We start from the raw sequence: 12,242 nt of genomic DNA, 5'->3' as shown, positions 1-12,242 counted from the left end.
CCGTGCTTCAAAAAACTGGTTGGAGTTGGGTTCATATTCTCTTTGTGCATAATGCACTAGTTGCTTATATGACACTCGATGTTCTATTAATAAAGATTACTCTGTCGAACTCCTTCAGGACTTACGTTCATCGAGAAAGACAATGATAGTACCACCTCGAGTGACATACTTTATTTTATGAACCAAATAATTCATGCAATTTTTCAGTTACTCGAAGGCTCAGAGACCGGGTTATCCCTAAGACCTAGGGGTTGACTCTGCTACTACAGTAGTAGGATGCATCCAAACTAGCTTGACGAAGGTTATTAAGACAAAAATCTATCACCTCACTACAGATAGGGTCATTAAAGCATTTGAGTATAAAATTACATAGCATAAGAAAAACCTAGATAACTTTGTTTGATGCCGAAGTTAGGTTCTCCTATGTAACAAGGGCCAAACCTGTAATTATTGAAATAATACAATAATCATAGGTACACAAATGAATGAATAAATGTATGATGTACTACTCATGCATCACCGTAGTGATTTCAATACACTATTGGACCGATTAGGTGAATGACCCAAATTATATCCATATGGCTAAGCTAGCCTCGATGAGCTCTTGCTTCGATCTATGAGATACATATACACTAAGTTGTAAAAAATTGAGCTATACTGTTTTCAACTATGCTAAGTTGTAAAAAAATGAGCTATACTGTTTTCAACTATGACCTTGGACCATTTTATGGGGGATACATATACATAACCTACAATATGCGATGCAAAGCAAGGCGACATCAAGATCTAGAGCTTTTCCAGATTTCGTTAGACATTTCATTTAAAAACTCAGTTTATCTAGTATTGTTTCATTAAGCAGTATTGTCTATAATAAATAATATATTTTGGTTTGCTTAAATAAAATATTTTGATAGACAATGAGTGATTGGCCACATACCTATGACTCACCCGATATCTTCTAAAATCGATGACTAACTATAAGCTATTTTCGTTACTAAAGTCTTTTTAAAATTTTGCTACAAAGAAAAAAGTAATTCATAAAATTTGGACAAAGTGTTTTTGAAAATTCAAAGCATTACAACGAGGTTGGGTGACAAGAGCGGGTCTCATGTATGTCTGAGATGCCCTTGGAGAATTAGAATACTTGAGAGCACCCATGCGCACTTTGAAATGTTACTCACAAAATATAGGTGTTGCCCACTACGGACCGCACAATAGTACACCAATGCAAGTAAAAAAAAAGGTTTCCTATATAGGTGTTATGGGCGTCGACCACACCAATAAGACGAACCTTAATATCTCTTAAAAATGCAATGTTTTTGTCCCTAATGGTGTTCTTGAACGTAGACTTTGTATTTCGCTAAAGCGACTGCACTAGAGTCTTTATCGCATTTGAATGTGTCAACAAAATTTTGACCTTGACTCAAAGATTTTCAACGTGCAAGGAGATATGCAGCCCCAAAGTTCAGGAGGCAATGTGGACAGCCACATGACACTCAATTTTTGTGTAATGATTTCACGAACGTGTTCTCTACATATAATTGTGTGAAAAAATACTTGATTGTGGCATATAAAAGCCCAATGAAAGGCCACTTTTTGCAAACACGAAGTTAACACCCCCAAAACATGACATGTGACCACAGGTAATCAAAGAGACCCCATGACATGGAACATAGAACTATGCCTATGCACTTGAGATGTAGTGCACATTAATGCTTGCCAACTGAATGGCTAACGAACAATGTTGTGTTGCCTTTTGCTGCAGCTGCATACCATAAGCGGACTTCCCACTTAACAATGCAAGTGTCATCATAAACCCTGCCGTAACATATACACATGCGCCACTTTCTACCGATGATGAATAAAGTTCGACACAGCTGGCTGGTAGTGGGAATCAACGCTTGGGTGCACAAAGTAGGAAAATGCATGGTTGAGCACATCTTGGATCTACGTTTGGATTGGACATAACGCCAGACTCGAGCTTTGTTTAGGAGTCTGCCTACTGAATCTGATCTATTTTGACGGATTGTCTCTCTAAGGAGATCCCTTTGATATAGAACAGTTCGGATCCTTGGTTGCTCACCAAAATTTTGGTTTTGTGAAAGACCACTGAGATTTGGTTAAATAGAACAGTCGGATCAGGCAGGCGTTTGCAAAACCTGGTAAAAAAAGAGTCTGGATTCATTGAACCCAAATCAGAACCCAACTCCTTTACTAGGTCTGCACCAGAGTTACCGCAGAGCTGCCAAGGACCGGAAAAGTAAGCACAACCAATGTTGCTTGGTATATGATTTGAACACATGATCATAACTAACAGTACCTCTCCAATAACTGAGAATGCTATGGAAGAGTCTAAGCAGTAAGCAGGGGGCGAGGCCTGCACAACACTGGACAAGTATGCACTACTTACATTCTTCACTCGATATGATACTTACCTTCATTTCCTTACAACAGCAAGCGTGGCTTCTCTCTGATAGCAAGCAATAACAAAAACAGGTTCCTGGGAACAACCTAGCTCTAGCCCATTTGAGGTTGCCTAACGTGCACAATCACATTTTTTGCTTGAAAAGTTGCGTGCAACTTCACGTCAGTGTTGGTGGAGGAGCTGATGGTTTGGTAAGACCAGCATGACCAGCTTCTAGCAAGGATTCAGTTTCTACTTTTTCCATCTGAATGCCCTCAGAGGATCCAATTCCTCTGTTTGTATGATTTGAACCATCTCCACCTTCCTTGCTTGGTGGTTTGACATGGCATCCTTTTTTTCTCTTCGCCTTTTGAGCCCAACCAACAAGGCTCTCATGCACATGTTCATCGAATATCACCTTCTTGAATGAAGTTCCCATCTACACACACAGCAAATTGAGAAAATAAAAAAAAAATAACTGTTTTGAGACGACCTGTATTTCCAAGAATTCTGACAAAAGAGAACAAGAACCAATTGGCAGATCACCTGTGTGACTATTGCATAAAGTGGTAGGGTACTGTAGCTGCAAACACCCTGAATGATCACCCTGCACCTCATGAAGCGAAAGAACATGAGTTTGAGAGAGAGAGAGAGAGAGAGAGAGAGAGAGAGAGAGAGAGAGAGAGAGAGAGAGAGAGAGAGAGAGAGACCCAATTATAAGTCTTGGAACAATAAAACCAACTTGTCCCATTATGCAGGAGTCGAAGCCGTATGTTGTCTGCACATGCACAATTCATATGAAGGAGCTTCAGTCTCTGAGTTAAGCGTCATCCACCAGAAAAGAATGAATGTTATCCATAATTTCGCTAGTTCTTATGGTTTCTACGGCAGAAAGGTGCACCAGGAGTTTACCAGAATCCAGAAGAAAAATGCAATCTCAAAGGCATTCTGAAAGAGGACGAAGTGGATCAAGTAGAGGACAAGTCGGGGCCTGTGAAACCAAAAGTAATTATCTGAGGGCTGAACTATCAAATCTCCCTCTATAGCTGTGTGTTTATCAGCAACATCTTGCCCCAATTTAGTAATTACATGCTCCAGCTTTGCACCAACAGCAAAAAGAAGCTGGAAAAAAAGAAGAAATATTGAAATTGATTCACACGCTAGGAACCAGATGGTCCATATCTAGACCATGCATAACATATAATCCATGATTTGCACCCAGGCTTTTTCCTTGAAACCACATAGTCATGGTTGATAGTTCTCAAAACAGTTAAGCTCATCTCCAAATTATTTTGATAATTTTATATAGTAGTTCTTCAAAATCAAAGGATTTAAAAGGCAGGGGTCGACCAACATAAACTTATCATCAGAATACATAGAAGAATATTATCTTTTGATCAGCTATAGTCAAATTTACGCTCGCTCAAGGTATATCCTGCATCCCACACAAAGGGAGGTGGGAAATTCAATCCAATTGCCCACCTGTTCAGTGAATCATGGTCCCACTTGTTTTAGGCATTCCATGTGGATACTTCAACCAAGACACTCCTGATGCCATTCCATGACAATTCTAGCTAGTATATTGAGAAATATATTGTACCTAGGCTAAAGAAGCAACTGTACAAGTTTGAGTGGAAAATATGCACAACAGCTCTCACCCACAGATGGATGAACCTAGGCTACTCTTGCAATGAACTTGGAGTTCCACTATTCAAATTACCCTAGTTGATCACTAGAACAACAAACTTGAGATGTGATTTGGTGCAACACGATTACAAAAACTAGTTACATCAACTGGTGCAGGCCTAAACCTCTCTCTGCATGTGTGTGTGTATACATGTCCATGTATTTGTGCACGTGCACATGCATGCGTACATATGGAATGCACACCAAAAGGTGCATGGACATGCAAGATGTGCTGGTGATTGGAGAAGTTCTGTGATTTCCATGCTTACAATTAATGGAATGAATGCAATCCAGAAGTAAGTGTGCCATCCTGCAAAAGGAAACAACAAAGGACGTAAAAATTATTTTATGAATATAATTGAAAAAGAGATTCACAATTTGGTGATATTGAAAGCAGTCATGAAACCTGAATCGCCAATTACGGTGGCATATGTACTAGATTTAGATAACAGGTAGATGAAAACAGCATACTGTAAGGAAGAATGTCACCATATCTAATTGGAAAACTACCAACTATGGTAAAATATGCAGCAGAATATGATATATTCTCTGCATATGTTTAGTACTGGTAGTCTAGTACATGTTATACTGAATTTAAGGAGCATCGTCTTTCAAAATTCAAAGGCTACCTTATTATTTTTTATTCTGAAAAGAAAGTCATATTAAATGATGTCTTCTTGGCGTAATATATGTGAGAATCTGAAGCAAAATATTAGTAAAGGATTACTAAGTAGGTTTCCATGACATGAATTTCCTAAGTGGCTAAGGTAAGTCATGACAACACATTAAACAAGTGCTAATATTAATTTGAGGAAAACCTGTGAACACACAAATGAGTCCCAAAGGCTACACTATACCTTTTTGCTTCTGAAAAAAAAAGTCATATTAAATAATGTCTTCTTGGCATAATATACGTGATATGTAATGGATAATATAAGTTAGGAATTACTAAGTGAGTTGCCACGATATGCATTTCCTAAGTGGCTTAAGGGGCCATTTGAGAGCTGCATTTCCTAAGTGGCTAAAGGGGCTTCAGATCTTGGATCCAAGGATCTGAGGTCGGTGACAGAAACACTGATGTTTGTGTGGGCCCCATGACAAGATCTGATGCACCTCAAACACGAGATCTTAGATCGATCTGAGATCCCTCTTAATGAGAGAGAGAGAGAGAGAGAGAGAGAGAGAGAGAGAGAGAGAGAGAGAGAGAGATCTTCCTAGGTTTGCACATAGGTTGGATCTCAAATCTGGGATCTCCCTCAGTTTTGAGATCCAAGTGTTTCAAGTGCCCTGTAGATGTTGTTTAAGAAATACAAGTAGATTTGTGAATAGAATTAATGCTCAATAGTTTAGGATTATGTGCTTACCACCAACATTAAGCAACAAGAAGATGACAACAAAAATCCAAAGATACCAACTGTAAAACAAAAAAGAAAGCGTAATCAACATTATATCAATAAATAAATAAACACACACACACACACACACACACACACACACACACATATATATATATATATATATATATATATATATATATATATATATATATATATATATATATATGAGCCTAGATATTTCTAGTTAAACAAGTAAAACCTAAGGAATTATGAGCCTTCTCTAAGATTACCTAATACCGACAACTTTCTTAAAATCATCCTCTAGCGCCCGCATCATGTACTTATAAAAATTAAATTTTGGGTTTCCTCTGCAGTGGGTCTAAAACAATAGAAAACATGTAAGTTATCAAATCAGAAGACAAAAAAATTACATAATATATTTGTAGCGTGAAAGATACAAAAATAAGGAAAACAAAATCAACTTTAGAGTCTCATGCCTCACCATAATGAACCCAAGTCGCAAGGTAATGTAGTCCGACTTAGTCACAGATGCATAGAATTGTTTGAAAAAGGAAAGCTGAAACAAATGTCAAATAATATGAGTTAAAAATAATATTTTCTTTCTTGATTCTATTCTCTTGGAAAAAGAAAATTGAAAACCAACCTCTATATCCAGCAGGAATTAAAAAGAAAAAGAAAAACCACCAAAGGGAGGAACAAAGAATTTGAATCATGCAGTCATGTTTGTCAAAGCAAATCTAAAAGGGACTAATCCTATTTGAATACATAATAATGACATGGAGAAAAACTGCAAGACTACTTATAAAATTTTAACCAATACTAAATGAAGCATTCATGCTTTGTTAACCTTGAAGATGATTCTTGTTCCGCATATATTATTACTCCAGTAACCAGGCAACGGTTGTTGTTACTGAAAAGCAATAAATAAAACAGAAGACATAAATGCAACCATAATTTTTTCATGTTCACCTCCATGTTCAACACTGATGAGATACTGTTAGCATTTCTGACATGCCAAAACCTTTTAGAAATTAACAAGCAGTCATATTTTTTTCGTTAATGATGATTAATCATTGCTGCAGCACTATATATATAGATGTAATAGGCAATGCTCATCAGGGGCATTTTGGTCATTTAACCCTTGTAATAGAGTTTGTCCATTAGGGATATATGTCTTTTTTATTATTTTATTTTTTTTATTTATAATATTGTCATTCTAGTTTGGTGTAGGGGCTCTATGGTCAAAAGACAATAGAGTCATTGGGAGCTCCCAACGGCTATAAATATAGCTGTTGGGATTGCTCCCAACGACTCTTTGGGAGCTCCCCAAGGCCATTTCATGTGTATATATAGGGATTTTTATCCTCTACTTTGTTAAATGCTTTTCTTAAACATTTGTTAGTCAATAAAGACATTTTTTATATTGTTTGTGTTATCTTAAATGGCTATTAGTAGAAGTTGTATGCACTTTTGTGCTTGTGTGTTCTTGTATCGGCTTTTTCCCTTTATATTATCCAATGTTGTGAAAAGCATTGAGGCGTAGCGAGGCGCTCCACCAAAAACTGAGGTGAGGCGTAAGCCTCAAGGCGTAAAGCATAAGCCTCAAATTTTTTTGAAAACTTAAAAAATACTATAAAAAGTATTTAAGATTACAAATAAATAAAAAAATACTTTATTGAAAAAGCAACAACCAACAAGAAATAAAAAATCTCAAATAAATACCGAAAATATGAGATTAACATGTAAAGGTAACATTAATGCAACAACTTGATCTACATAAGTATCTAAAAAATTAAATATGAGCATTCATTCAATAAAAAATCAACATTAACAACCAAATGCATAATATACATATATATATATATTCAAATATATATATGTATATAAATGTTTTACATTCTTTATTATATTGTAATAGGAAATACCCATCAAGGGTATTTGGTTCATTTCATAGCCCTGTAATAGGTAGTTTTTTATATTTTTTCCTTTAATTTTATTTAATATTTTATTGTGGACATTTTTGGAAATGCCCATAGAGTCATTGGGATCTCCCCAACGGCTCTATTTCTAGCTGTTGGGGTTATCCCAATGGCTCTATGAGCCATGCTTGTGTGTATAATAGGGGGTGATCCCCCTCTTGTTTGTTTATGCTTTCTCAAGCATTTCAACTCCAATACATATATATTCTTTACATGTGTTTCTTGGCCCCTAAGAGGCCCTTGTGCATGTGTGTGTATTGACCCATGAGTGGTCTTTGATTAGTTGTGTTCTTGTAAGCCCATAAGACCACCTATTTGTATCTTTTTGCTTTCATTACATGTGCTACCCTCTTTTTTAAGTGTAAATATGTTTATTCTAGAGGAGTATTCTTGTAACATATTCATAGGGCTGATGGTAAGCTATTTTTGTCTTTTTGAGTAACCATAGGGGTCAACCCCTTTATGTTGTATCATCCTCATTCTTTAAAGCAAAGTAAAGTTCTTCTTTATTGCATTTCTTTTCTCTCTTTGCTATCTTGTTGAACAGGGCCTTCCCCTGAAGGGCAGAATCCAGTCAAATTCACCCGCACTAGACCATATATCTCATAGGAATCCGCAGTATCAATTCTCAAAAAAAGAAATATTTATCCACACACACATATACATAGACATAGTATATGTGCGCATGTGTGTGTGTACAACTTCCACTGGCTTTCATGGTTATTAACAACACCTCTCTCTCTCTCTCTCTCTCTCTCTCGTTGATAGAGCTTCATCCATGCATATAATATAATAATAAAAACAATGAAATTGCCTCCAAAGAAGAAAATGATAACCATTAACTTTTCTTCTCAATTCACAAAAGTATAATGAAATGCTGCACTTGGGATGAAGAATATGGTGTAAAAGGAAATCTGCCAAATTTCAAACATCTCACAACTACAATTTTTTTGACTTTAGAGAAAGTTGAATCAAGTGAGCATGAACCATAAAAGTTCAGAGTCAAATCATGCTACACCAGGGCAGCTACTGAGCTACACAAGATAAGAAAAAACAACAATGTTTATTTCCCAAGAATAACTTAAAGGAAAATATTAGATTGAAAAGAAATCGTTTTGCAGTTTACCACAGTTATTCAATATAATCAAATCAATATGGCTTCTTCCAAAACAGTAAGTAACTGTAACAATGAAAGGAAATTAATTAACATGTAGATGCAGGCTAAGAATGTGACCAAACAATGACTCACCAACCAACTTAGAATAGACAAATTTCTTGAAAAGAAAAGAGAGTGCTCCCTGATAAAAGAATGATGCTGAACATGGATCACCTTCTTCTCCAAAACTACGTACAATGTCCTTAAATCAATAGAGTGTTCCACAAAGAAAAGCTAGCTTCCACTAAAACAGCATATAAGAAAATTGGAGTAGGCAGGTATTCCTTGATTCCTAATTGCACAAAAAAAAAAAGCTTTCATGTAAAGAAACAAAATTTTGATAATGCTGGCACAAACCCTTTTCCATATTGTACTTATCATTTGCAATTGAATCTTCCCAATGTTTCCATTGACGTATCTAGCAAAGAAAGCTTATAAAAGTCAATAATAGATGATCACACTAACCATTATTTCTCCACAATATTCATTAGTTGTGGGAACAAAAAACAGCAACTTTATTTTTGTTGTAGCCAAATTAAGATATTTGGTACATATGAATAAAAAAGAAAAAAGAAACACCTATTTTGGATACCTTAGCACCTCCCAGGAGCATGGTAAGAACACTGAAAATAACATGGACAATAGCCAGCACAAAGATAAAGATATGCAACTGATGTATTGCTTCAAGTGATAAGAGTTGAACCTTTCCCTGAACATAAATCCAAAATCAGTCTGTTAAAAATTAAAGAAATGGAAAAAAAAATCAAGCACGAATATTAGAACCACAAAAAGCAGTACCCACAATTGGTAACTGAAAATAGCTCAATAAAAAGAAGTATATGGACAGCATCCTAAATAAATAAATAGGACAAGCAAAGTATTATGTCTAGAAGAGATTATGAAGATTTCACCTTTAGCTCATAAGCAATGCCTGCAATGAAAGATCTATGTAGCTATGTTTCTAATATTTGCAACCACCTAACCTACCTTGAAACACAAATGTATCGTTCAGATAAAGCATTAGCCAAAAAGAAACTTGACAGGGTTTGACAGTGACAAAGTATACATGCTGTGAACGGCCAAAGCATCATATGTATGATGATGTAGCAATACATTAACAAGGGAGAAACAAACCAGTCAAAATCCCTGCAATGTGATGTAAATACTGATCCTAAGACGTCTATATCAAACAAGACATAAACATCCATTCAGCTTCCAGTCACAATTAGTGGCCTCATGTAGGGCACAAGCAGATTACTGAGCACAGCATTTGAATTTCACAATGGAGTGAACAATGCATCATCAAATTATCCAGACCTACCTTCAGACTGCAATGATTCGAGCTGCCACCTGTTGCAAGCAGGTGCCTTTTGCTACCCGATAAATTGGAAGAGCCAAAAACTTGATAGTGGCTCACTGTCTCTGTAGATGAGGATTCCCTCTCACATGGAAGCATGTGATTAACAATGTTTTTTGGGATGCAGATGCGACTTATTGGCCCTTGAAAAACGGTCAGCAACAGAGATATGAACCCTAAAAGCATCAACTCTGAAAAAGATCATCAACAAACCAGAATTATGAGAAGCAAATATATTGTGTTTGAAGTCAACAAAAAACTGTCAAACCAAGCCATATGCAGCTGCTCAGAAGCAAGTATGCTGATATTTCCTCAAGAGGACAGGACAGCTTAAGCGAGAGGCACATGAAAAAGTGATGGTATCCCATCATCTCATGGCAGCTTTGACCTTTTAACTACCTTCAGTTTGAAAAAACTTACCAGATGTGATTATTATTTTTTGACAATTGTCAAAGAAAAAAAATACAGAAAAGAGAAAATCCTCATGCTGTCGATGTGACTATTTCGGTAATCAAATTTCACACCTTCCGGGAACTCTCTTGCTTTTATTAGATGGTTAATTCAAACAGGGGGAGTCTTCTTTTGTTCTTTTTCCCACTCTAATGGTGAAAAAAGCAAAAGGGTATTTACAAACGTTCGGTTAACCAACTATAGAAGAGAAATTTGCGCAGAATGGCCTACGCCACAGATATCCCCACTTCCAGGCTCTTTGAGTTCAATTCCTCTAGGAGTAAGAACAATACCGAACTAAAGCATCTACCTACTATCTATTATTGAAGATTAGCCATAATAGGATGTGGAAACCCAAAAAAAGAAACGGATAGACAATAAAATGTTGGTAGACGGGATTAACATGGCATACACTAGCGAAACATCGGATCAGGAAGGGAAACCATTTGTACTTGTAGATTGTACGTTAATCTATAGATGCTAATAGTCAGTAGATAAAAGAAGCCTAATGCTAGTATCGATACCTCCACATTCATTCATCAAATGTGACCGATGCTGTGAAATGAACCAAGGAATCAAGGGGAAATCATAGAGGGAACTCACATGACAATGACAAGAAAAAGAAAAAAGGAGAGAGAGAGAGAGAGAGAGAGAGAGAGAGACCTTCTTTGACTTTGAGCAGCGCTTCAAACAGAGGCTTTTGATTCGTTTTCTTCAAATGCTGCAAAAGAATCGTACCAAAGACGAGAAAATTAGAAGGAAAAAAAGAGCCCCGAAGATCCGTCGGGTGATTGGTTTTGTTGCGGTCTCCCCGACTTTTTATCATTGTCTCGGGAAGCATAGGGCAAGGGGTTGAGCGTACCTTTCCAACATAGTGGAGGATCCGCTCTAGGATGAGGGAAATGAAGACGATGACCGAGCACACTACTGCTACCACCCATGTGGGAGTGAACTCCAGCGAACTTTCGTCTTCTCCTCCACTCGACGCCATTCCCTCTCTCTCTCTCTCTGAGGTGGTCGATGCTAAGAAGAAAGGCTTCTTCTTCGTCGTTTTTTATTATCGCTATGGTTATTTGTGAACGAGAGACGATTATCACGGGAGGTGGAGCACAAGTCGTCGCTTATCATCTAAATTGTTTAAATGAGAACAGCGGAAACGCTAACGTGCGTTGTACGGCACTGACGATAGGCGGTTTATTAAAAAAGAAAAGAAAAGGACAGCACAGGTTCGAAACTATCCGTACCTCAATCGATCAGGGGGATTCATAAACAACCCCAACCGGTGGGGCCTCGGCTCAGACCCACCTCCAAAGTACGACCACGTATTGATCCTTATTAATAATGCACCTGACTTGCGGAAGAGATGGAGCCCTCTGGTTCTCTTGCCTGCCCCCTTCCCCTCACCGTTGTGGTGTTATGAGTAGTGACAACGTTGTACCGCTATTTGGACTACCTGGACCCGGCCATTGTTCACTCATAACGCAGGCATTAAGCGTGAGGTATCGTAGAGCAGAAATAATAATAATAACGACAACCATCAACGCCAGGGAGTAGGTAGAGGTCCATCTTGTTGGCCTGTTTAGTTAAACCACCACAGACAGTGGTGGCTCCCAATGACCTCATAAATTACGAAGAAGTAGGTTTTTATTTTTTTTGACAAAAGCGAGAGTGCCAGGAATTCAACATCAAGCGCCTTCACCGCCGCGTCCATTGCCATTGTTTTACGGGTGATTGATTTCACGGAACAATATAATAGAACAAGCAAAACATTTCATTTTGTAATTTTACTCTGTCGGGTTTGTTTTGACTTGACAAGAAGTTGTGTTCTTTGTCTTAGGCATTTGATTTAGGG

At 37.3% G+C, this 12,242-nt stretch overlaps 1 protein-coding gene across 2 annotated transcripts; it reads right to left on the bottom strand.

The window, feature by feature from the left end:
- Window positions 1–2,288: 2,288 nt before the first annotated feature.
- MLO1 (Seven transmembrane MLO family protein) lies at window positions 2,289–11,465 on the bottom strand. Of its 2 annotated transcripts, none has more exons than XM_090003568.1 (14): window positions 11,253–11,465; window positions 11,054–11,111; window positions 9,905–10,131; window positions 9,176–9,292; window positions 8,941–9,001; window positions 8,677–8,771; window positions 5,930–6,004; window positions 5,718–5,806; window positions 5,455–5,504; window positions 4,360–4,400; window positions 3,317–3,526; window positions 3,115–3,182; window positions 2,951–3,011; window positions 2,289–2,843 (listed from the first exon to the last, which is right to left on the bottom strand). In XM_090003568.1, the coding sequence occupies exons 1-14, from the start codon at window positions 11,379–11,381 to the stop codon at window positions 2,583–2,585; spliced, it is 1,542 nt and encodes a 513-aa protein (XP_089859694.1). In that variant the 5' UTR covers window positions 11,382–11,465; the 3' UTR covers window positions 2,289–2,582. The 2 variants fall into 2 exon arrangements, with proteins under 2 accessions (XP_089859694.1, XP_089859695.1); XM_090003569.1 differs by having other exon boundaries at window positions 3,147–3,182.
- Window positions 11,466–12,242: the final 777 nt, after the last annotated feature.

Source organism: Nuphar pumila, chromosome 4 (assembly GCF_984573655.1).
Source record: "Nuphar pumila chromosome 4, dmNupPumi1.hap1.1, whole genome shotgun sequence".
In the NCBI taxonomy this organism is placed as follows: domain Eukaryota; kingdom Viridiplantae; phylum Streptophyta; class Magnoliopsida; order Nymphaeales; family Nymphaeaceae; genus Nuphar; species Nuphar pumila.
The sequence above is the reverse complement of the archived record's forward strand: the minus strand, read 5'-3'. Positions and strand labels throughout refer to the sequence as shown.

Excerpts from the sequence above, each read along its gene's own strand:
- MLO1 (XM_090003568.1), bottom strand. The coding sequence starts at position 11,381 with ATGGCGTCGAGTGGAGGAGAAGACGAAAGTTCGCTGGAGTTCACTCCC. Across the intron at positions 4,401-5,454 it reads CTTGTTGCTTAATGTTGGTG|GATGGCACACTTACTTCTGG; the intron begins GTAAGCACATAA and ends TTCCTTTTGCAG. Across the intron at positions 3,012-3,114 it reads GTTCCAAGACTTATAATTGG|GGTGATCATTCAGGGTGTTT; the intron begins GTCTCTCTCTCT and ends CATGAGGTGCAG.